This window comes from Oryx dammah, unplaced genomic scaffold, assembly GCF_014754425.2.
Source record: "Oryx dammah isolate SB20612 unplaced genomic scaffold, SCBI_Odam_1.1 HiC_scaffold_7, whole genome shotgun sequence".
Taxonomy (NCBI): domain Eukaryota; kingdom Metazoa; phylum Chordata; class Mammalia; order Artiodactyla; family Bovidae; genus Oryx; species Oryx dammah.
In genome coordinates, this window is record NW_024070191.1 from 36,347,730 (window position 1) to 36,373,415 (window position 25,686).

Consider the following 25,686-nt stretch of genomic DNA (forward strand, 5'->3'; position numbering starts at 1 on the left):
GTCTAGAGTTAGACCTGGACTTTCACTGAGAGGCCTGGGTCATTCCCTGGCTGGGTGAAATAAGATCCCACCAGCTAGGCGGCTTGGCCAAAAAGAAACAAAGACGAATTCGGGCTTAGGGGAGATGAAGACCTCTTGTGGGGAGAGTAAAAGGTTTTTAGGAACAATGAAAGTGTACGAATGGGCCCTTAGAAGAATAGGTAGGAGATATGAGAGTTGAACAAAACGTGTCTGGGTGTGGCATCCACTCCTACTCTTGAAACTCCCTGGGAGAGGGCTTAGTTTCATTGAGCTCTTCTTTGGAGGGTCTGTGTTTAGGCAGGTGAGGGAGTTCCGAGAAAGTTTCTCCCGCATTTGCTGTTTTTCAAGTGCCTGCAGCTCAAAGCAACCAAAACACCAAAGCACCATCTGTGGAGTGGCTCGTCCTGAACTCTTACAGGCATATTTTAGACCAGAGACTTTATTTCGATCACGAGCAAGCCCTGCCTACACTTGGTAGTCAGTGTGTGTTAAATGAATGGTTACCTTTCCTATAACGTACACATATCTTCCTTGTATAATCAGAACTTTAATTTCAAAAGACAAAAGCCCTGGTCTACTGGAATTCTTCAGTCTAAACTCTTAGCATTCAAAAGGGAAAAAAAAAAAAAGTGTACGAGGAATGTAAATGTCAATGCGGTTGGAAGGCTAACGCGGAGCACCGGCGCCAGCCGCACATCCAGACTTCCGAGGCTCCCCCGGCGGCACCAACAACCACCGAACAGTACGAGCACGTTCGGGGCACCACCCACAGGCATTCAGTCATACCCGCGGACCGGGCGTGGGGGAAACCGACGTCCCAGCGAGCGAGACGCGGCCCGCCAGCGCGCACCCACGCAAACCGAAGACGGCCGAGCCCGGGCGCGGGGCCCTCTGGCCCGCGTCTCTATGGTAGGCGCGGGACACCGGAAGTGGCCGCTGTGGAGGGGGCGGGGCTGGGGGCGGGCCCGGGGGCGGGGCCTCTGCCTCCTCCTCAGCTCGGGGCAGAGCAGTGATGGCGGCCGCCGACGGGGTCGGGGAGGCCGCGCAGGGTGGGGAGCCCGGTCAGCCGGAGCCGCCGCCGCCTCCTCAGCCTCATCCTCCTCCGCCGCCTCCCCAGCCGCCGCAGGAAGAGGCGGCGGCGGCGGCGGTGTCCCCTATGGACGACGGGTTCCTGAGCCTGGACTCGCCCACCTATGTCCTGTACAGGTAACGCCCACGGCAGGCCGTCTGGCGCCGGAGACCCCAGTCGCCCGCGCCGGGCTGGCTGGCGGGGCGGCCGCGGCCGGCGCTATGGCGCGGCCTCGGGAGTCCGCGGCGGGGGTGGGGCCCGCGCCAGCCCTGCGCCGGGCGGGCGGAGGTTGTCCGTGGCGCTGGCCTGCCGTGGTCCGGAGCCTGGGCTCGTGTGCGGCGGGGCTGCTGGCAGGGACTGATTTCCTCAAGGTCCCAGGCTGGCTCGCTTTAGGGACGCGTCTTCCTTGTGGTTTTGTCCTGCCGACGCGCGGAGAGCTCGCCTGAAAATCTTAGGGACCCCGAGACGTTTCCCTTCAGCGTTGTCTTTCAGCGGTTTTAGCGCCGAGTTAGGCTCTGAGGATGAGAAGGGGTAACAAACCCCGTTTCGCGTCCCCTCGCCGCCGGGACCGCGGTCCCAGCTGCGCGGGGTGTACGCGCTGCCGCAACTTTCTCGCCTTTTCGTCCCCGACTTTTGCCTGGCACTCGGTCCATCCCCATCCCCATCAGTCGCTTTCTATCAGTCATGCTCATTCCATCCCCCCAAACTCCACTTGAACCTGCAGAGTCGAATGACAAATTTTTAACTTTTCTCGCGTGTCTTATTTTCCCTCCCATAATTCTAGGTAAAAACCGCATCCGATGGCTGATTTGCCTAGATTTTACGAACCGAGTTTGAAAGGCACCCCTCCCGGTTGCATCCTCGAATTAACGTTAATGTGTTCGAGCTCTCCGTTGGTGGAGGTGGCCCCCACAGCCCTCAGAGCTCCTCACCGAGCTTTGCGATAGTCGGGTTTCCTCCCCGACCTGTGTCAGATTCCCCTGCCCCGAAGCTTTCTCGTGAAGTGAAAGTGAAAGTCGCTCAGTCGTGTCCGGCTCTTTGCGACCCCACGGACTATACAGTCCATGGGATTCTCCAGGCCAGAACACTGGAGTGGGTAGCCTTCCCTTCTCCACGGGATCTTCCCAACCTAGGGATCGAACCCATATTGAGGGCGGATTCTTTACCAGCTGAGCCACCAGGGAAGCCCAGGAGTATTGGAGTGGATAGCCTTTCCCTTCTCCAGCGAATCTTCCCAACCCAGGGATCGAACCCAGGTCTCCTGCATTGCAGGCAGATTCTTTACCAGCTGAACCACCAGGGAAGCCCAAGAATACTGGAGTGGGTAGCCTGTCCCTTCTCCAGGGGATCTTTCCGATGGAGGGATCCAACCCCCGGTCTTCCGCATTGCGGGGGGATTCTTTACCAGCTGAGGTACCAGGGAAGCCCTAGTTTTCTCATACCGCTCGGCATCGAGGTCTCACACCTCAGGAAACGCATGCTTTCCCTTGCATTTCTCCTTATAAAATGGACACAATTTTAGGATTTGTCTACATACCACAGAATTTTTGCTAGCTGTAGCTGATTAGTACACAGAACTGAAAAATGGGCAATAGGCTAAGAATGTAAGTAAAAGAGTGGTTGAAGAAAATTAGGTCACACTGAGCCGTTTACACAGAAGTGTCTATAGGCACCCATTGTTGCCACTATAATCTGTTTTAGCTTTGATAATGAGAAGTTGTAGTCACTGAATGTTTGCTATATGCGTTTTTAGGTGCTGTGTTTATAACGTACAGCATATATACTTAAGCATATAGTAATATTATATGGTACATTTAGTGTGTCTAGTGTATAATACATTGCTAATTGTATAGTGTATATAGGCATATTTAATATGTACTGTATGCTTACTATTATGCACGTTTTCAGTGCTTAACATGTTGTCTCAAACCTCCAGATAGCCTTCTAAAGTTGGTTGGTAATAGTATCATCTCCATTTTATAAATGACAAAATTGCTGCCCAGAGAGTGTAAGTAACTTTCTTAAGGTCACAGTGGCTAGCTCAGTGGTAGAGCCAGTGTTCTACAGATTCCAAGCTCTACTGACCACCTGGGCCACCTCTCGGTGTACAAGGAAATGATAGTGGTTACTTTTATTTTTAAATATAAATTTCTAGTTATTCAGATTATTCAAATAAAAAAGTGTTATTTAAATTTTTTAAAAATGTTGATTGACTCCAAAGAGTCTTATTAGACCAATGAATTGGATTGATTTCTAATTTAAAATTATTGTGTACTTGCTACAGAAAACTACTTTTGCATTTATGTAAAACTTTAAATTTGAGAACTATTGATTTAAATTAATTGGAAAATTATTCACTTTATTTTTATTTTAAAGTTTAATATTGTAAAACAAAGTGATAGACTTGTTCATGAAGAATCTCACCATGATTACATTAGTTTTAAGTTAAAGTGTAATCATTGACATTTTAAAGTACATCAAATTTCGTTTTTTCTTTAATGCTTGAATATAATCTCTGAAAAATATCTATATTTTCAGGGACAGAGCAGAATGGGCTGATATAGATCCAGTGCCGCAGAATGATGGCCCCAATCCAGTGGTCCAGATCATTTACAGTGAGAAATGTAAGTTTACTTTTTATTGGGAAAAGTCCTGTAAGTCAAATTAGTAGCAAAATTGAAATTCACAACTATAGATAGATGACAGATTTTTGTCTGATAAAGGTCTAAATGACTTAAACTAATCTTGTGGAGGGTTTTGTAATTCACTTTCATGATAACAAATTTCATTTTGTCTTAAGAATGGACATACTGTAAATATAAGTCCTAAATGTTATTTTATAATACATAGTGGCTACTATGTGATTGTGCTTTTCATTTACTATTTAATCTGCACATAAAATTGATATTTTTCCCTGTATCATATCTTACATAAAATAAATTACATGTGGATAAATGATATACTGTTTTATTTAGAATAAACTTTGGTTGTTGAAACATGAGCATTTTAAACTATATTTTAACTTGAAATGTTTGACTCAGTTCGAATGCATTTCTGCTATTAAAGTGAGTGGATTATTTTCTTTGACAAAGTGTTCTTTCATAATGAATGTGAAATGCTTTGTAAATTGAAGATCACGCAGATGTTATTCTTCAAGGAAAGGATAAACAAGAGAGAATGCTTGTTTTGTAGTTGTGTGTGTGTGTGTATGTTTGTGTGTCTGTGTGTGTGTATATATATGTTTCTTTCAGTTAAGGCTCTGTTATCCGAAGTCATTCCTCTTTTACAAAAACCGCTTGTTTTTTCTGATTATAGGATAATGTCAAGAATGTTTGTAAAGAAAGAATAATGGTATGAGAGTTTGCCTTACCAAATATGAAAGTGTACTACTAAACTTAATAATTACCGTGTATGGAGAAGGAAATGGCAACCCACTCCAGTACTCTTGCCTGGAAAATCCCATGGATGGAGGAGCCTGGTAGGCTACAGTCCATGCGCTCACAAAGAGTCGGACACGACTGAGTGACGACACCTTACACCTTAGAGCTAGGAAGGATTTTGAGATGATCTTGTTTATCCCCTGGGTTGCTGCAGGAAAAATCTTCTGTCTTTCTATGCTAGAATCTCTGAAGAACGATATGAAACTTTGCATGTGAAATGTACTTTGTTATATAGCCCCTTCTAGTTAAGAAACTTTGTTTATACCTTATTGAAATCTCTGTTGAGAAGGTTCCAGCAGAAACTCATTTGTAGTTTCTTTATAGGAAGAAAACTGGTTCTGTCAAATGCCTGTTCTGTATTATTATTCTGGTTATAACACAGGGTAGGCTCAGTAATATGAAAGAGGAATAGGTTATTATTTGTAATTGTAATATTAGGTTGGTGCAAAAATATTTGTACTTTTGCATTGTTGAACTTTGCCCTTTATATTGGCATACATTGTTAAATAAATGTGATTATGTTATACATCAAAAAAAATTAACATGTAGAACTGGTGTAGAAATAAATAGATTAATAAATAATTAAAAATTATCAATGTAGGTAAGAACTTAATACTTGATAAAAAGGACATTTTATATCTGTATGAAAGATGGATTAATCAAGTAATGATGTGCATTTGGCTGTAAACAAAGTTATATCCCTATATCATACCTTACATAAAATAGATTACATGTGGATTTACATTCTAAAACAGAACTGTAAACATACTAGGAGCAAATAGTATAATCTTTCATTCTTAGGGTAAAGAAAGAATTAGGGAAGATGTAAAACTCAGAATTGATTGAGAAAAAGATCAGAAGGTATGAAACTGAAAAGCTTCCAAATTATGAGAGAGATCATACATGAAGAGATAATTCACTGGAAGAAATAGAAATGTCTGTGAAGAGCTAGTAACCTCACCAGTGATCAGAGAAATGAAAACTGCAACTTTTCCAGATTTGTAAGGCACTTTATGGAAACTTACAAAGCCATACATTTCTCTTTCAGTTAAAAATAATAAAATCTTTTTGGCAGGGTTAAAAGAAACGACATTTTTAAATCTTAAATATATCATTATTAGAAAGCACAAAGGAAAAGAGGAAAATTACCCATCAATCAAAACTGATCTATGAGTGTATCAGAATTTTTCCTTTGTGCAACAGAAGACACCATGAGTAAGTTAAAAGGCAATCAGCAGTGTGAGAGAAGATGTATAAACAGAAGATTGATACTCAGAACCTTATAAGGAATTATAAAGAAAGTTAAAGAAACTGGCAGACTAATCAAAAAATAGACAAAGGGTGTGAAGTGGCACTTCATAGAAGATGTAATTTCATTGACCATTAAATAAGGGGGGAAAATCCATTATCATTAGAAATGAAAAATAATTTAAGCTATTTTGTGACATCAGATAATTGAGAAGTATGAACAGATCTATAGTTTTCAGTTGGAAATTTTTGTATGTTTAGCCATTTTAGAAAGCACTGTCATGTATATATTGAGTGAAAGTGGGAAATTCTCACATCTTAGAACCTTTAAATGTTGCTTCTCATGATTCATTCTGGGTTCACTCTGGCTTATGGCTTCAAAGACATGTCCCTGGACTTCCCCTGGTGGTACAGTGGATAAGAATGTGCCTGCCAATGCAGGGGACACGGGTTTGATTCCTGGCTCAGGAAGATCTTACATATCTCAGAACAACTAAGCCCATGTGCCACAACTGCTGATCCCACACTCTAGGGCCGAGCCTGAGCTGTAGCTACTGAGCCTGTGTGTCTAAAGCTCAGCAACAGGAGAAGCCCCTGTGATGAATAGCCCAAACACCACAACCAGAGGGTAGCACCCACTCTGCACAACTAGAGGAAACCTGCATGCAGTAACTAAGACCCCTTGCAACCAAAAAAATTAAAACAAAAAGACATGTCCTAGGAGGCTAAGAGCACAGACTTCAGAGCCAGACCACCTGGTTCAGATTCTTAACTGTACCACTTTACTGGCTCTGTAACCTTGGACAAGTTATTTTACCTCTCAGTACCTCTGTTTCCTCCTGTGTAAATCGAGGATAATAGAAGTAACTACTGTGTGTGTGTGTGTGTGTCTCTGTGTGTCTTTGTGTCTGTGTCTGTGTGTCTTTGTGTTTGTGTCTGTGTGTGTCGCTCAGTCATGTCTAACTTTTTGCAACCCCATAGACTATAGCCCGCCAGGCTCCTCTGTCCATGGGATTTCCCAGGCAAGAATACTGGAGTGGGTTGCCATTCCTTTCTCCAGGGAATCTTCCCAACCCAGGGCTTGAACCTGGGTCTCCTGCATTGCAGGCTGATTATTTACCGTCTGAGCCACCAGGGAAGATAACTACTTTATAAGCCACCAGGGAAGATAAGTGAGTGAATTATGCACGTGAAATAAAGAAACATTGCTGATAACTTATAATTTACAGTAATTTTTGAAAAAAGAAAATATTGGAAACCAACTATATATTTGTGTTTTGAAGAATAGATAAATGTATCGTCATACAATTGTATGCTGTATAACCAGTAAGAGGATCTTGTGTGTGTGTATGTGTGTGTGTGTGAGTTGTTCAGTCGTGTACGATTGTGACCCCATGGACTATAGTCCGCCAGGATCCTCTGTGCATGGAATTCTCTAGGCAAGAATACTGGAGTGGGTTACCATTCCCTTCTCCATTGAATCTTCCTGACCCAGGGATAGAACCCGAGTCTTCTACATTGCAGACAGATTCTTTGCCAACTGAGCCATCAGTGAAGCCCAAGAGGATCTTAGATCTGTTATAATAGGGACAGATTGCAGAAATAATATTGAATGAAAAGGGGGCACGTAAGTTTTAGAAACTTTGAGTATGATAGTATATGAAATTTATAATTTTTAATTAAAAGACTTTTAATATAAAATTTTAATATCAAAAATTTAATGAATTTAAAATTCTATTTATTAACCCAAAATTTATTTATGATTCTGTCAATTTAAAATATATAACCTAAGACTGAGTATCCTAGTCCCACTTTAAAAAAAAAATAGCATTGACCTGTAAATTGTGCCATGTCCACTGTATGGAAAAGTGAACGAAGAATGACAGAGATGTATATACACAGGCATGAAAGGACACATCACGGAGGGGGAAAATGCCAAAAAGCAGAATGAAAATGTTATACCAACTTCATTAAAAATAAACAAGAACAGAGCTACATTTATCTGCTTGGAAAAATGTCTGGAGAGACATGTAAACTGGGCTGGTGGCAGCCATTCCCACTGACACAGATCCAGTGCAGTGGGCAGCGGCACCGGATCCCAGAAACTTGCGGTGCTTTCTAAAGTATCGTGTGCTCGCTATGGGCTTCCGAGGTGGGGCTTGTGGTAAAGAACCCACCTGCCAATGCAAGACAAGCAGGAGATGCTGGTTCGATCCCTGAGTTGGGAAGATTCCCTGGAGGAGGATCTATGTATGCTCGGAAAGAACTATAATTATTCATGCTCTCCTCTGATAATTTCACTTTGGGGGTTGTATCCTAAGGACACACATACCTGTGTGTGGTGTGCGTGCTGAGTCACATCTGACTCTTGCCACCACATGGACTGTAGCCCGCCAGGCTCCTTGCCCATGGGAATTTCCAGGCGAGAATACTGGAGTGAGTTGCCATTTCCTCCCCAGGGGATCTTCCCAACCCAGGGATTAAACCTGTGTCTCCTGCATCGCAGGTGAATTGTTTACCACTGAGCCACTGGGGAAGGCACACAGATAAGTACATTCATGTGTATTGTTTATTTTTTAATGAAAAGTCATTGGATGCTTAAAGTAGTGATTTTTATAAAACCAAATTGAAAAAAAGCTACATCAGCAGTAGCAGGAGAATGGTTAGGTAGATTAGGATATACTGACATCCATACTGCATGCAGCCTGTTAAAAGTTTGTGAGCTCTTGTCAGTAACTGGAAAATTGTATGCTTTAAGAAAAATAGCATAGCATGTCCACATAGATTTTTAATTGTGGCCAAAGAAGTATGGGAATATTAAACGTCTGGGTTATTTTAGCAGTCTGTCTGGGGCCTTAATCTGTTCTCTACATTAATCTGTGCTGTGACGTGAGGGCATTTCAACTGCAGTGCCTCCTACCTAGTTCATTGTGACTAGCGATATGGTCTTGGGTATCAGACTAGATTTGTATGTTTAACCTCTACCTCCAAAGTACTCTGGGCCATGTGAACTTGTGAATCTCCCTAAGCCTCAGTTTCTCTTGTGGAAATGAGAATAAAACAGGATAAAAATTGTCAAGGTCTAAAGTTCCTTCAGTTGAGAGGATGGCAAAGATCAGAAAGTCTGACACTGTCTCAGTGAGGATGTGGAAAGTACAGGTGTGTTCATGCCTTCCTGGAAGCACTGTATGTTGATCAGACCTTTCTTGAGAGGTTCGCCTGGCACTGTCTGTCAGCACCAACAATGCACGTAATCTTGATCCACGTGTACAGCCCACGGAGGTGCTGAATTCGCACGTATGCACAGAATACAGTGACAGGACAGTGAAGGAAAGCAACTTAAACATACATTGACAGGGGTGAATTAGATACAGAGGCCATACAATGCAGTGCTGTGCAGTTGTTTCAAAAATGCAGTAAACTTCGTAGTGGAATGCAGTGGAAAATTATGTCTTCTTCCCATTCTTGTTCCTCCAACTAGTATTATTCATAAATAAGCATATATTGGGCTTCCCTGGTGGTCCAGTAGGTAAGAATCCATCTTCTAGTGCAGGTGGGTCTGGGAGGATCCTGCATGCCACAGAGCAGCTAAGCCCTTGTGCTCTGGAACCCATCTTCCACCGCAAGAGTAGGCACAACAATGAGAAGCCCAAGCACCATAACCACGTGAAGACCCAGCACAACCATAGAAAATAAATAAGCATATTTTTTTAACAAGCATGTATTTTAAATGAATAGCTGCTATTATACACCTTCCTTTTTTCACTCAACAGCATCTTGGAAATTATTCCAGTTCAGTATATTACAGAGCAGCATTGTTACTAGTAGCTGCACAGGGTTTTGTTGTATGGGTGTACCGTGAGGGATTTAACCTCATTCTTTACTAATGGAAATTTCAGTTTCCAAGTTTTCTTGCTTTTTTATTTCTTATGTTATCAAATACTCTTATAAATGTCCTTGGATGCTTTGGGCACATACAGGAGTTTATTTGTAAGAAAACTTAACTGGATTAAGAACTAGGGTCAGTGAGTAGTCGGTTTTAATTTTTAATAGAAATTACCAAGTGGTTTTCTATAGAGATGTGTACTAGTTTATATGACCTTGAATTAATGTATTAGTGAATTTTCAGATGTTCTGGATTTAGAAAAGGCAGGGGAACCAGAGATCAAATTGCCAATATCCGTTGGATCATTGAAAAAGGACAAGAGTTCCAGAAAAACATCTACTTTTGCTTTATTGACTACACCAAAGCCTTTCACTGTGTGAATCACAACAGACTGTGGAAAATTATTAGAGTTGAGAATACTAGCCCACCTGACTTGCATCCTGAGAAATCTGTATGCAGGTCAAGAAGCAACAGTTAGAACTGGACATGGAACAACATCCCGGTTCCAAATCGGGAAAGGAGTGTAGGTCAGAGCTGTATATTGTCACTCTGCTTATTTAACATGTATGCAGAGTACATCATGCGAAATGCTGTGCTGGATGAAGCACAAGCTGGAATCAGGATTGCCGGGAAAAATATCAATAACCTGAGATACGCAGATGACACCACCCTTATGGCAGAAAGAGAAGAAGAACTAAGGAGCCTCTTGATAAAAGAGGAGAGTGAAAAAGTTGGCTTAAAGCTTAGCATTTAGAAAATGAAGATCATGGCATCTGGTCCCATCACTTCATGGGAAATAGATGGAGAAACAGTGGAAACAGTGTCAGACTTTATTTTGGAGGGCTCCAAAATCACTGCAGATGGTGATTGCAGCCATGAAATTAAAAGACGCTTACTCCTTGGAAGAAAAGCTATGACCAACCTAGACAGTGTATTAAAAAGCAGAGACATTACTCTGCAAACAAAGGTCCATCTAGTCAAAGCTATGGCTTTTCCAGTGGTCATGTATGGATGTGAGAGTTGGACTATAAAGAAAGCTGAGCGCTAAAGAATTGATGCTTTTGAACTGTAGTGTTGGAGAAGACTCTTGAGAGTCCCTTGGACTGCAAGGAGATCCAGCCAGTCCATCCTAAAGGAAATCAGTCCTGAATATTCATTGGAAGGACTGATGCTGAAAGCTGAAATTCCAATCCTTTGGCCACCTGATGCGAAGAACTGACTCCTTGGAAAAGATCCTGATGCTGGGAAAGATTGAAGGTGGAAGGAGCAGAGGATGACAGAGGATGAGATGGTTGGATGGCATCACCAACTTGATGGACATGAGTTTTAGCAAGCTCCGGGAATTGGTGATGGACAGGGAAGCCTGGCGTGCTGCAGTCCATGGGGTCGCCAAGAGTTGGACATGACTGAGCAGCTGAACTGAATGTGTATTAGTGAAAAAGAGACAGCCCAGAGCATAAGAGTGTGATGTGAGCTCATTTGTATTTAAAAAAAAAAAAAAGGATAGAATTAGAATCATCTAATATTTGATAGGATATATTTAGAAGGATATACTAGAATCACTCTGCAGTTGCTTCTCGGGAGAAGGACTGGAAATTGAGTGGAATGGAAGCTTAGTGTGAACTTTCTGTACTGTTTGAGTTTTCTGTCATGGTGTGGATTCCTTTTCAGTTTAAGAAACTGATCAAAATAAAATGTGAAAAAAATAGCCAAGTGAATATTAGAGTATATGCATGCTTAGTTTTTCCTTAATACACAACATCATTGGGGAATCTGGCGTCTGGCATCAACCCCGAGTGTGCAGTGAGCTCGGTCACATGCATTGTGGCTGTGACAAATCCCCAGGTTGGCGGTCGCCATCGCTGGGCTTGCCTTCTTTCACTTATTGTTGTAAACCATATACATGCAATAAGATGTCTTCCTCCTAGACATAGAAAACAAACAACATTTTGTACTATAGTGGTAGTTCTAAGCAAGAAAGACCGTCCTAATGCAGTTGTGTGCTCCATTTTTAGTTCAGGACGTCTATGATTATTTCCGGGCTGTCCTGCAGCGCGACGAGAGAAGTGAGCGGGCTTTTAAATTAACGAGAGATGCTATTGAGTTAAATGCAGCCAACTACACAGTGTGGTAAGACACATCATCACTATTCTCTGTCTGAATGTCTGAGGTTTTCATTTGGATGGCTTTTTTTAACTTTAATATTTTATCGAAATAATAAGTTACATGTGAGTTTAAAGGTCACATTGAATGAAAAATAGCAGTCTCTGCCCCATTCTTTCTCACTACACGGTCCCATTCCCTGAGGTAACAACTCCTCGGTGTTTTTCCTTAAAATCTCCTCTATAAATAACATACTTGGTTGTTTTTAATTTTTTAATTTTAAATATTAGTCTTTCCACAGAAGACACAGAATTCCATCTCCTATTCTGTCTCCATCACAGTTTGTTTTCTCTTTACCAAGGAATAACTTGTCTTCCAAACTCTGTTCCTGTCGAGTGTCTCCTTCCTGTTGAGTGTCTGGTCCCTGTTGAGCACAGTGGGGACCCTTCAGCTCTCTTCTCCACAGATTTGGGCCCCGCACGTCAGGCCTGCAGCTCTCCCCTGTGTCTCGTCCCTGTCTTTGAGATCCCACACCTGTCCCTTTCCTGATTTACTCTCATTTTATAGATCAGATCCTCGAAGAGAGGAAAACTTATATAAAAGGACGTATGGGAAATTGTTACTGAGATTTTTTTTATGTTTTAGAGTGTCTTTAGTCCCTTCTCAGCTTTACTAATAGAATTCAAGATTGGAAATCATTTTCCTTCAGGTTTTCAAAACTGTCCTTCTCTTTCCTTCAGCCTCTATTGAGAAGATTCCTGTTCCTTCATTTTAACCTTTTCTTTAACTTTGGGGGTAGAGTTTTTTAATATTCTTTTAATAATTACTTCTCTCCTCTGTTCTTTCTGAAGTGTCTTTTAGTTGCATGTTGTAGTTCTGAGACTTTTCTTATTTTCAACTCTCTTTTTATCTGCTTTTGAGATACTTCCCCAACTTTATCTTTTAACTCTTTGGTCTGCACTCTTTTTTTCCCCCAACATGTATTTATTTATTCGGCTGCACTGGGTCTTAGGTGCAGAATGTCGGCTCTAGTTCTCTGACCAGGGATCAAACCCATGCCCCCTGCACTGGGAGCGTAGAGTCTTAGCCACTGAACCACCAGGGAAGTCCCTGCATTCATTTTTATTTTACAAGAGCTCTTTTTTTGTTCTCTGGGTAGTCCTTTTTAGTAGCATTTTGTTTTTTTTATTTCATGGATGGGATATATTTTCATTTTTCTGTTTGTTTGTTTTGGTCTCTTTCCTCCATGTACACATTTTTCTCAAATGACTGGTAGTTCTTGGCTCTCCTTTCACATCTACAGTGGAAGCAGGAAAAACCTGGTTTGGCATCTCTGCGTGTTGCAGGACTGCTCACCGAGAGGGCTTCACTGTGAAGTTAGTGGAGGTGTGGCTGTTCTGTGTGAAATCTTCGTATGTCAGCATTTCTGGGTCTTTTCTCCTGGCTGTTTTGTGGTTTTGAAGAAGAGCTGTCATAGGAGTGTCCGTTTGGCTCCCCAGTTCTGGAGGTCAGTTCTGGCAGGGAAGTCAGGTGGGGTGGGGTTTCTGGCCTGTTGTGTTACTGTTTTAAATTTCCTTGTTTCCAGCCTTTACCTCACCGTGCTTTGCGTTGTGTCTGATATTTCTTTCTGCTTCCGATTTTTCCAGAAAATAAAGCCACTTGTGTGTTGTCGAGGTTTTTTAGGAAAACCCCAGTCCTCCTTCTCCTGCATGTTTTCTTCACTTGCGCATAGCGCACTTCACTTCTGGTCCCCGAGTGTGTGTGGGATTTTCCCCTACCAGGCGGTTCTCTGTGACAGCCCACAGGTGTCCTGTAATTTAACTTAACTGTAATGCTATCCTCTTGGAGGTAGTGTTGGATTCTGCAGGTTAAGGGCTCTGCTCCACAAGCTACCCCCACCTGGGGCCAATCGCAAATCCTGTGCCTCTGGCTGGCGGGCTGTAAATCAGAGGCTCCAGCATCCACTCCTGGGGCCGACTGATTTTTGAAAGCAGCTCACAGAAGTCAGGGAAACACTTAGGTTCACCAGTTGATTAAAGGGTCTGATAAAAGATGGAGACATGCAGCCAGGGGAAGTCCATAGGGTAAGGTCGGGAGGGCGGGGGTCCTGAGCACAGGAGCTTCTGGGCCCGAGGAGTGGGGGTGTGTCACCCTCCTGGTGCATGGATGTGTTCACCCAGGTGGAAGCTCTCCGAACCCCTCCTGCTGGGATTTGATGGCGGCTTCCTCATGTGGGCATGATTGCTTGTGAACTCCGTTTCCAGTCCTTCTCCCCTGTCTGGAGGACGGGAGGCGGGGCTGAACATTCTAAGCTTCTAAATCAAAGCTGGTCTTTCAGGTGACCAGAAGCCCATCCAGAGTTGCCTCAGAACTTGGTGTTTTTATAGGTCACTCAAAACTGTCAGTTTGCCATTTTCCATAGTTTGTTGATCTCTTGCAGTTGCTCTGGTATCCCCTCATCCCTGTGGATGCATGCTTTTTCTTTATTGTCATTTTACTGTTACTACTAAGTCGCTTCAGTCGTGTCGAACTCTGTGTGACCCCATAGACGGCAGCCCACCAGGCTCCCCCGTCCTTGGGATTCTCCAGGCAAGAACACTGGAGTGGGTTGCCATTTCCAGTAGGATCTTATTAGAGGGTGAAGTTTGTCTGGAACTATTAGTGTCATCTTCCATCACTTTCTGTCTCTAATATGCACTTCTTAGCTTGTAAGAAATTCTTTACTGTATACAGCTCAGAGCAAATTAGAATTTATTTAAAATCCCTGAACTTATTTGCTGTTTTCTTAAAAACAGTACACCTGAAATTACCTTATAAACCAAATTGAATATGTATGTGCTTTGTGAAACCTAATTTTTAAAATTATAATAGAAATGCTGTCATTTCTTCTATTTGGCATTTCATTTTAAAAGATAACTTAGAATAGTTTTTTGGTCCCTTCTTATATACTGAGTTGAAATATTTTGAGATTTTGAAGTAAAAATAGACCAGAACTAATTGTGTCTTTAGAGAAAAAGGTGTTATTTAATGTTTGACTTTACCTATGAAGAAATTGAAGAGAAACTTGTTTCAGTTATAAGTAGCATTGTTATGATGGTTTTAAAAGTAAAATATTTGGTAATATTTGTAATGAAATTTGTGTATTAGATGAATAATGTGTCTAAATGAGCGAGTTATACCATGTGAGGGAAGAGGTTGTTGATGCTTGTGCAGTAGGAACTAGTAACCAGAGTATTACCTGAAAATAATCACTGATTGGTTCTTTTCTTCTGTCTTACACTTGCTGCGTTTCACTATTTTTACTTCAAAATTCTTGATTCTTCCAGTCACCAGTTGTACAAGTTTGGACAACCACAAGCAGTTAAATCCCTGCCTTACTGGTTACATAGAATACTTACCAGAAATGTGTCTGTGTTGTTGTCTTCTTGCTACATCTGATGCTGTGCCTGGCCATGTACGTGGAGTAATGACACTATGGATACTTATTATTTGCTGTAGGCATTTCCGGAGAGTTCTCTTAAAGTCGCTTCAGAAGGATCTACATGAGGAAATGAACTACATCTCGGCAATAATTGAGGAGCAGCCCAAAAACTATCAAGTGTGGTAAGATGAACACAAGAAGGAAACGAGTTGCTGTGCTAGTCAGTTGGTGCCTGCCTGTGGGTGACGAACCATGAGGCATTGTTCCTTCGTTTATGATTGTAGTCCTGCACTGGAGCTCATGTCACCTGTCTTACATGTTAGGAGAACTGAGGTGACTTTTTGTTTAGTGTGTGAAATGGCACTTGACCCACAGTTGACACTCAAATGTTTGCTGCCATGATTTAAGACTTTGACATTAACTGTAATACTGCTAGAATCAGGAAAAAATTTGAGCAGAAAATCTTTTCAGTTTTCTGTTCAGTTTTCTATTCAGTGTGTTATAAAACGAGTCCCTGGTATTTGGTCTTTTGTTCATTTGTTTATTAAAAATTTTTTCATTGATGCTGGAGATACAAAGATGAATGAAAGTCTGAAAAGGAAAGCAGATAGTGAAACCAGTTATTTTGCAGAGCAGTGTGGAAAGTATGATAGTAGGGCTCTTACAGTGTGTGTTCTAAAAATGAAGCTCCTGACTTAGGCAAGAGTATGGGTTTTATTAAGGGGGGAGGAGAGAAGTTTGGAGCAGCAGGACAGAGAACAAATAGGAGAGAAAGGCAGAGTCTGGACAGTTCCCAGCGTTGAGTGGGCCCGCATGCAGGGAGCATGCAGGGAGGCGGCTGTAGTGGGGTGGGGGGCGCCGGGCTGCTGGGTCCTGGTGCAGGAGGAGCGGCCCGTGGCGCCCGCCAGAGCTGTCCCCACTCCGCGCCACTGGCTGCCTGCTCTTCCTCAGGGCCACCCCCGCTCAGTGTTTCCCAGTACAGTGACCGACACGCACACACACTGCCCCGTCTTTATGCCTGGAATTGAGGATGATTTCTGAAAGGAAAGACCGCTGAGGCCAAGAGAAGACTCTGGGGAGAAACATGAAAGGGCGTGATGCGCTCAGGGAGCTGGGTGTGGTTCCATGTGGCTGGTGGGCCTCTGGGGAGTCCTCAGCAGGAGCATAAAGAGCCTCAGGGACATTGACAAGGGCTTGGACTTGACCTTAGCCGCCGTGGAGAGCTTCTGACACATCCTAATGTAGGTTTTAGGTGTGTGTCTCAGGAGGTTCTCTGCCGGCAGGTGGAGGATAGCAGAGTAGGCCCAGGGCCCTGGCGGGCTGTTGCCATGTGGGGGTTATGGGAGAGGGTGTGGTAGGGCCAGGGAGGTAGAGGGATACATGTGAGAGAGGCTTTGGAGACAGAAGCAACAGGTTTTGAAGTTAAACTTCTCAGGGGAGTGGCGGAGAGGAGTAATGTCTGTATTTTGGCTTGACCATCGGGTGAGAATGGTGGTGCCAGCCACTTGGGGAATTTTGGGGGAAAAAAGCAGCACATTTCTGGAAAAGAAGGGTAGATTCAGGATTGGACAAGTGGGCTTTGATGTGCTTATAGAAAACCTGGCTGAAGCTGTGCAGGGAGTGGTTGAACCATGCTCCCCTGTGGTTGAAGTCACGGCTTCGGATGAGGATGCTCTGGGAGAATTAGAGGAGGCTGGGGACAACACGGGCGAGCATTGGCGTTCGAGAGGCAGAGAAGTGCTCCAGGATGACAGAGGAAGGAGCCAGAAGCTAGTGTGCTCACAGGAACCAAGAGAAGGGAGTTTTGGGAAGAAAGGAGCAGATGAGAGTGTTGGCTCCTGCTGAGAGGTCCAGGAGAGCAGAAGGTGGAGACAGCCCATGGGTTTGTTCCACAGGTGGTTGTCAGTGAGCAGTCCTCCGCCAGGGTGGGGTGGGCAGCTGGGCGGCGGTGAGGTGTCAGGGAGGGTGGCGGGGTGGGGGTGGGCAGGAAGAGGAAATGAGCACGCAGCACCTACAGGGGACACAGGAGGCTGTTAGGGAAAGAGACAGAGCAAGCAGCTGGTCAGGCTGTGTCTTTTGGGTTTTATTTTCCCCAAGCGGCAAAGACTTCATGATGTGAGGGAAAGTGTTAATGAAAGGGAAAAGGCGAGAAATCTGGAGAAAAAGGGAACAGAGTCAGGGCTCGCTTGGAGTTGGGAAGGGACCCAGTGCACAGGTTAGCCTTTGGAGAAGGAACGGCTCCCAGCTGCAGACCTGTGGTGGAGGGGACTGCTCTCTGGCCCAGTTGGGTAATGATTATCTGCATAATCCAATACTGTCCTTAAGAAGGAGTATGAACCCTAAATAGATACTTATCTTCTCAAACAGTTACAACATAATAGATGTGAGAGGAAGTAACAGCATTTGGCAAGGCATGGAAGTGATAGCTATTGCAGATTTCCATCTGTAGAATTTTAAACAACTTTGCCTCTGTCACTTCTTTCTGGGTAGATGATGGTTATATTCCTGAGAAATTGCATTATAAAAGTTATTTTAGTAAAAAAGTGACTAGACAGTTTTCAGTCCCTCTTTTAAAAGTTATTATATCCTTCGTAATAAGGTGTTTTTATATAAAAGCTGTAAAAGTCCAGACGGGAGTTCCCTGGTGGTTAGTGGTTAGGATTTGGAGCTTTTACTGCCATGGCCTGGATTCAGTCCCTAGTCAGAGAACTGAGGTTGCACAGCCATACAGCATGGCCAAAAAAAAAAAAATCCAGAAAATTACCTGAAGAGATATATAAACTATGTATTATTTTATCTTTAAAAAAAAAGTATCCAGACATCACAAGCTTTCTCAGCATTTGACTGCATCTAGCTTTTGCTGAAGAGAAGTAGCTGCCTTCTCTGGATACTGCAGACTCTCATTAACACATTACCATCTATCATTATGAAAAACAAAATACAGAGCTACCCAGAGCAGTGCTGTTGGAAACCCAGGAGTTCTTAATTGCAGTACATTTTATTTTTTAATTTTCTAAATGCAGTTTTTAAACTTTATATTTACTTATTTTTGACTGCACTGAGTCTTCACTGCTGCACATGGGCTTTCTGTAGTTGTGGCAGGCGAGGGCTGCTCTTCATTGCCCTGTGCAGGCTTATAGCAGTGGCTTCTCTTGTTGCTCAGTACAGACTCTCGAGCAGGTGGGCTCAGTAGTTGCAGTTCCTGGATTCTAGAGCACAGACCCAATAGTTGGCTCACAGGCTTAGTTCCTCCACGGCATGTGGGATCTTCCCAGGCCAGGGATCAGCCCTGTGTCCCCTGCATTGGCAAGCGGATTCTTACCCACTCTAAAACCAGGGAAGTCCTGCAGTGCGTTTTAGATTCCCCACTCCACTAGTTGCTGTCATAACTAGGATAGTACAAGTAATTCAAATCATGTATGCCAATTAATTGCACTTTTTATTAAATTCTCACCATGAAAACTTACACTGTAAGATCAACCCCTGTATTTAATTAATAATCTTTAAATCATGGAACATCTTAGTATTTTGCTCTGATAAATCATTTTGACATGGTGGAGGACCTAATTCTTAAGTTTTTCCTGAATTACAGAATTTATCAGTAACCTGGAAAAATAATTGTTACTAATGTTCACCGACTTATAAGTCTTCTTAAATAAATTATTTAGAAAACTTTCCCTCTGGGATCTTCCTTTTGGTAGAATCTTAGCTTCTTAATATTGTCTAAGATGAAGTTTTAAATTTTCCATGCATGTGGAGTAGGTCATCCATTAAGCATTAAATCTTTCTTTAGCCATTTTCTCCATCACCTCTGGTTATTTTAATATAATGAATATTAATGGTTTTTTAAAAATAGCTCCATTGAGATAAAATTCACATAAAGTATTTTCCTAGTACAGAAATTCCTCTTCTGACCAACTTGTCACAGCTGTTTGCCAGAGTAGATGTGGATTCTGTTTTGCCCATGAGCTGGTGTAATAAGCAGTTGCTTGAATGGTGGCCCTTCAGCCTTAAGGAAAACTGGCAGCCTGTTGGTACACAGAGGGGCTTCCATACTTGATGAGACAGGATCATGCTTCCTATAGTCAGGTTGTGACATATGGGCATGTTGAAAATTCTTTCACAGGATATTGTAGTTGTTGAGAGATTACTGTTCTTCCAGATTTAGTTGCATTTAAACCTTTAAGCCCTTGGTACCTGGATTTATTTTACATGAAAATCACTGTTTCTGTTTCTCAGTTGTTATTCAGCATTCTGAAATTTTTTCTCTTAGAGTTTCTCCTGTGGTACCTTTTCTTCCCAGTAGAGTCTTGAGAATTAGAGGTGAATTTCAGTTTCTTGCACGTCCCTCCGCATCACCTAGTACAACACATGCAGCTGATACTTTGGTTTTGGGGTAAATTCACATAAAACTTCCTTCTGTTGAATTCAGGCATCATAGGCGAGTGCTGGTGGAATGGCTGAGAGACCCATCACAGGAGCTTGAGTTTATTGCGGATATTCTTACTCAGGATGCAAAGAATTACCATGCCTGGCAACACCGACAGTGGGTTATTCAGGTATCGTCTTCTTATTACAGTGTTATTCACATTTTTATTTTTGTAACAAATAATTTAAATTACTATCAGATTATAAGTATACTTAAACTGAAACACATATAGATCATTACACACAATAATGATTAAGATGATTAAGAACTATGAAGATACTTAATTAAACCTGACATCCTTCATGTTGGTTAACTTTCATGATCTATTGGGATATGTTGATGAGTAACTTCACATTAAAGAATAATAATAGTGACTTTTAAATAGTTTTTGATTGAGTTTACATCACATATTATATTTGCTAGCAAATTGAATAGAAAAAGTAGTTGTAAACTTTTGATCAGTTCAGTTCAGTCGCTCAGTCACGTCCGACTCTGCAGCACACCAGGCTCCCCTGTGCTTCACCAGCTCCCAGAGCTTGCACAAATTCATCTGCATCGAGTCAGTGATGCCATCCGGCTGTCTCATCCTCTGTCGTCCCCTTCTCCTGCCTTCAGTCTTTGCCGGCAGTAAAGTTTTTTTTAATACAGCTGTGTTATTTTCATTAACAAGGACATTTTATGTATTAAGGTATTGCATACATAAACCTTGTAATCTGATTTTACAGTAACTATTGAGTATTTTATTTCTGCCTACTTGTTAAAATTTTATGCTAAATCCTGAATAGAAGAAAATAGTTACAACTCCCACTCTGGGCATTTTTATTTGTTCCATCAAACAATTGTAGTGTTGTGTCTTGTGAATTTTTTCCAGTGATTGCTGCTTTCTGCACTGTTTATTATACCATGAGTATTTCACCAAAAATTTTCAAGTTGTCTTTGTTAGTTCTCTTCTCTCCATAATTTTAAAAATTAAAACAGCTTTGTAACGTAAAAATTTATATCTAAATCCAATTGTGTATATTTATCTACATGTATTTTAATATGTTACCATATATGTGCATTTTTGAATACTTCTTTTTACTTAATGTATGTAATATCAAATCACATAAAATTAATATACAGTAGTATAGGTAATCATTGTCTTATTACTGAGTTTGGCTTTTTCTTCTACATTTTCAGCTTAAAGAATGCATAAGGACTTCCTCTGTGGTCCAGTGGCTAAGACGCCACCCTCCCAATGCAGGGGGTCTGGATTCAGTCCCTGGTTAGTCAGGTAGATCCCACATGCTACAGCCAAAGTGTCTGTGTGCTACAGCGAAGAGCCACACAGCCGAAACAGGAAGCAAACCAAAAAGCAGTACATAAGCACTTGGTTAGATATACTTTTTTTCCCTTTGGATTTAATCTTTAGAATAGTTCTAAAAAGTTGGGTCAAGTAGTTAAAACATCCTTCTAGGTATCTCGATTGTTTTCCACAAGATGGTACTGAATTACAGCCACTTTGGCTGCTAACTCTTACTCCCTAATTTTTCATTCCTCATGACCCTTCCTATCTTTCTTTGTGGCTGTGCCATGAAGCATGCAGGATCTTAGTTCCCAGACCAAGGATCAAATCTGTGCCCCCTGCAGTGGAAGGCAGAGTCTTAACCCTTGGACCAGCAGAGAAGTCCTCCATGCCCCTGTCTTTGATGACTTTTCCTTCCCCTCCATCTCCTTGACCTGCAGCATCACTCCCCTCCAAATACGTAATGAGTTCGTGTCTTCAGTTCTACCTGCTTAACTTTGTTAAAGTTTTATTTCTGTTTTTTAAAAAAATTTTTGATTATTTATTTATGGCTACACTGGGTCTTTGTTGCTGCATAGGGCGTTTCTCTGGTTGTGGTGAACAGGGGCTAGTCTTCCTCATGTGCAGGCTTCTTGTTGCGGAGCACAGGCTCAGGGCCTTCAGTAGCTGCAGCACACAGGCTCAGCAGTGGCGGCTTGCGGGCTTTAGAGCACAGACTATGAAGTTGCTCCGTGGCACGTGGAATCTTCCAGGACCAGGGATCAAACCCATATCTCCTCTACTGACAGGTGGATTCCTATCCACTTCGCTAACAGGAAAGTCCTTATTTATTTCTTTTCATTGTTTATAAATAATAAGACATTCCTAATTGAATGTTTTATTTTTTTATGTTCTTTTAGGAATTTAAACTTTGGGATAGTGAGCTGCAGTATGTAGACCAACTTCTCAAAGAGGATGTGAGAAATAATTCTGTCTGGAACCAAAGATACTTCGTAATTTCGAACACTACGGGCTACAATGATCGTGCTATATTGGAGAGAGAAGTCCAGTTAGTAATCTTCACTTGTTCACTCCTTAAAAGAATATTTGTGTGCCTGCATGTCTCACGCATCAGGATACAGCATAGATGAAGACTGCCCCAGTCCTACCCTCATGGAACAAATAGGGCAGGATAGTTAGATGAAACCTATAATGATAAATATACAATTAATACTGTGTATAGGAAACCTTTACTTTTAGTGTCTTAAGTTTCTTGAAATATTGTTGGTACTGTAGGTTGAGGAGAAATCATATTTCATAGCGTCTGAGGAGCTTTTTTAAAAACTGTCTCTTTAAACGTTAGATAACAGTCCCTGATGCTCCGTTACTTACTCTGGTGCAGGGTTTGGGGCCCAGTGCGTCTGTATTGTCCTGTGCATTCTGCGCTGTGTGGCCGCATTCTCTGCCTTGATGCCCTGGATTTCAGTAGTAAACCCCATCCTAAGCCCCATCACCTCCGGTTGAAAAATGCTCTAGCATACAAAATCCTGTCAGAAGATCTCCAAAGTTCTGAATTGACATGCATTTCTATATTCTATCCATAACCCTCTTTTCTGTCTTTATCTGCTTTATCTCATTGTCTGTTTAAAATTTGAAAAAGTTTATTGTTTTTATAGCCTGATGAGACCATAGTCATATTGTAATGGTGAGGTTTGTTTGAGCAGCTCCTAGGAAGAGCTGATTTTATGGTACATCTGCCTCTCCCTTGCCCTTATTCTACTTGAAACAAGGCAGCTGGCACTAATTTTACCTGTTCTAAGCAGCTGGGTCTGGTGATTTAAATTAACACACACACACAGAGTCTACAATCCAGTGTCCTACATTAATTCTCTTCTCCAGATTTCTTTATAATTTTCATAATGATGAATGAGTTTATTACTTTCTGTGAAAAAAATGCTATTAAAACCGTACCGCAGCAAAACTAAGATTACTAAACTTTAGTCAGTGACTTACTCATTTGAGCAAGTATGTAATGAAGCAGAGTTCTATAACTCCCTTGGAATCTTGTCTAATTGGGTTTAAATTAATAATCTTGTTAAGGGGAAGAGAAAAGTAGAGAGTGGCCATTTGGAATGGGAACCACTAGTGATAGTTTACTAGTAATCTTGTTTTGGAATTGACTATATAATCTTCTTGTCTATTTTTTTATTATAGCTTTGAAGATTATTTAGTTCTCCTTTCTCAGTGAGTAATGATTTTTCTCGTATAAATAGATGTTAGACAAGATTTTTTCCCCAAGGTTGCTTTAGCAAAAAAAGGAAAGTCTCCTTGTTTTGCTGACATTTCCTTCATAGGGAATGCCTAAGTGAAAGGAAATCTCCCACATTAACTTCTTTTCCATTTGTAAATTGAGCCTTCATATTACTAGTAAATAAGCATTGACCACTGCAGCCTCAGGGAGTCTCTAATTTAGATACAATAACCGAGGGAGGTCCCAGGTCCACCAGGAGAGGTCAGTGGAAGCATACAGCCGCATTGTGAGACCGCTGTACAGAAGCTGTTCCTCATTATTGTCACTGCTCTTATAAAGTGATACATGTTTATTTGTGACCTTTTCCTTACAGGTACACTCTGGAAATGATCAAACTAGTCCCACATAATGAAAGTGCGTGGAATTATTTGAAAGGGTAAGAGGTTGTTTTTGCTTTTATTTTTTAACCTCCTAATATGAGAGATCATAAAATGTGTTCCATAATCAGAATTCAGAAGGATACTAAAGAATTCTCCAGTTCTCTGTCTCTAAGAAGGTAAGTGGAAGAGTGTTGTGACAGCACCCAGGAAAAGTGCCCTTGGCACTTTTCTTTACCTCTCAAGCACATCCCAGCACAGTTTTTAGAGTAGTCCGTGAGTAAACAATAGTACCGTTTTAACTGTATTGATGAATCCTGTGTCTTTATGTCACAGAACGGAAGACACACACCAGTCTCTGTTCACCTCAGGATCACAGGAACATGAGATACACCATTTATAAGCAGAGTGCACAGATGCATGCCCACTCTTTCTGCTGCCATTCCTGGAGATCTCCTGTAACACAGCTCACTCCTTAAGCCAGCATGTTCTCTCTTGCCTGGCCTCTGACTCACCAGGCCCTTTGTTGAACTGAAAGGTTTCCAAGGGCACTAGCCCAAAGAGCACAGAGTGTGGAGCTCCGTGGCGTTTGTGTCTGTCAGAGGCCGGGCTCGGTGATGGCTGGAGAGCTGAAGGGATGTGCAGCCACCTCAGGGAGCAGAGACAGCTCTCCTGTCTTTTTTTCTTCGCTTTTAAATTTGGAGATGGTTTTGTTTTGTTTTTTCCTTTAGTTTTGTGTGTTACAGTTTGAGTTATAAATGATTATCTTTAAACTTCATTATTCTTTTTAGCTAATTTTACTCTGCTTTTAATTATCCATCATAAAGCTCAGATTTAATTTAAAAATTTCATTTTAGAGCCCTGCTAATACTTTTAATGACCTATGAGGAAAGAATGTAAAAATGAATGGATATATGTATATGTATAACTGATTCACTTGGCTGTATAGCAGAAATACAACATTGTAAATCAACTATACTCTAATAAAAATTTCATTTCATTTCAACCTCATTCAAAATACTTTTTTTGCTTATATTACAGGGCTCATTTTCTCTTAATCTTTCTACTATTCTTGTTCTTCTCAAAATTGAGAATAGTTTTATTTATTTTTTAGGATTTTGCAGGATCGTGGTCTTTCCAAATATCCCAATCTGTTAAATCAATTACTTGACTTACAACCAAGTCACAGCTCTCCCTACCTAATTGCCTTTCTCGTGGATATCTATGAAGACATGCTAGAAAACCAATGTGACAATAAGGAGGACGTTCTTAATAAAGCGTTAGAGGTAAGCTGGCAGGACACAGCACTTTTCTTCTGGAATCTCAGTGCCCCAGTACGCATGCCCTTTTCAAAATACGGTTACTCAGAACTCCGTGCAGGGCTCTTCTGCTGTTCAGGGCTACACCCATGTCACCAGTACACGTGGTCTGTGGTCTGTTTCATTTGATTGTGACCTGAATTAAGCTGTATTAGCCCAGAATCCCTGTTTGCCCTAGGGACTGAATTACACATTCCCTTTAATGAATTTTTGTTTTTCATTTTTAGTTATGTGAAATCTTAGCTAAAGAAAAGGACACTATAAGAAAGGAATACTGGAGATACATTGGAAGATCCCTTCAAAGCAAACACAGCACAGAAAGTGACCCGCCTACAAACGTACAGCAATAACACCATCTCGAAGACCTTGATGGGATGCTTTTATTTTTTTAAGAGACTCTACTGAAGGAGTTAAAAACTAGAGCGGTCACTCCCTTTGCCTGTGGTGTAAAGCATACGATGCACAGGCACTGCTTTTTAACATGGACTAAGTGTGATGCTCCTTGGGTGCTGCTGCTGTTCAGACTAGTCCAAGTAACTTGATTTTTTTTTAAGCAGGGAATTTGGGGGAGGGAGAGAAAACAGAAAGTCCCATAAAGGAACTTTTGTAGTCTTATCAACATTTACTCTAACCCCTTAGCATCAACTCCTCCCTAAGTGGTTTGTGTGTCAGGATTTGCAGCGTTAATGTTTGCAGGTATGTAAAGGATATAAGTAACTTACCTTCCGGTTCAGAAAACGGAATGCAGTTGTTAGATCAGAGCTGCTCTGCCACACTCACAGCATCATGCTCTCACTGTAACCAACTAATGCCAAAAGAATGGTTTTATAATAAAATGACAGATGTATCCTAAAACAA

At 41.8% G+C, this 25,686-nt stretch overlaps 1 protein-coding gene across 1 annotated transcript; it reads left to right on the top strand.

The window, feature by feature from the left end:
• The first annotated feature begins 960 nt into the window (after positions 1-960).
• FNTA (farnesyltransferase, CAAX box, alpha) lies at positions 961-25,686 on the top strand. The gene is made up of 9 exons (XM_040243279.1): positions 961-1,227; positions 3,629-3,714; positions 11,680-11,794; positions 15,266-15,370; positions 19,621-19,747; positions 21,802-21,950; positions 23,506-23,568; positions 24,624-24,795; positions 25,056-25,686. The coding sequence occupies exons 1-9, from the start codon at positions 1,034-1,036 to the stop codon at positions 25,176-25,178; spliced, it is 1,134 nt and encodes a 377-aa protein (XP_040099213.1). The 5' UTR covers positions 961-1,033; the 3' UTR covers positions 25,179-25,686.

What these genes read in the sequence shown, in the direction of transcription:
- FNTA (XM_040243279.1), top strand. Translation starts at nt 1,034, where the DNA reads ATGGCGGCCGCCGACGGGGTCGGGGAGGCCGCGCAGGGTGGGGAGCCC. An exon ending in GATCATTTACAGTGAGAAAT is followed by an intron (nt 3,715 to 11,679) that starts GTAAGTTTACTT and finishes CTCCATTTTTAG; the next exon opens with TTCAGGACGTCTATGATTAT. An exon ending in GCGTGGAATTATTTGAAAGG is followed by an intron (nt 23,569 to 24,623) that starts GTAAGAGGTTGT and finishes TTTATTTTTTAG; the next exon opens with GATTTTGCAGGATCGTGGTC.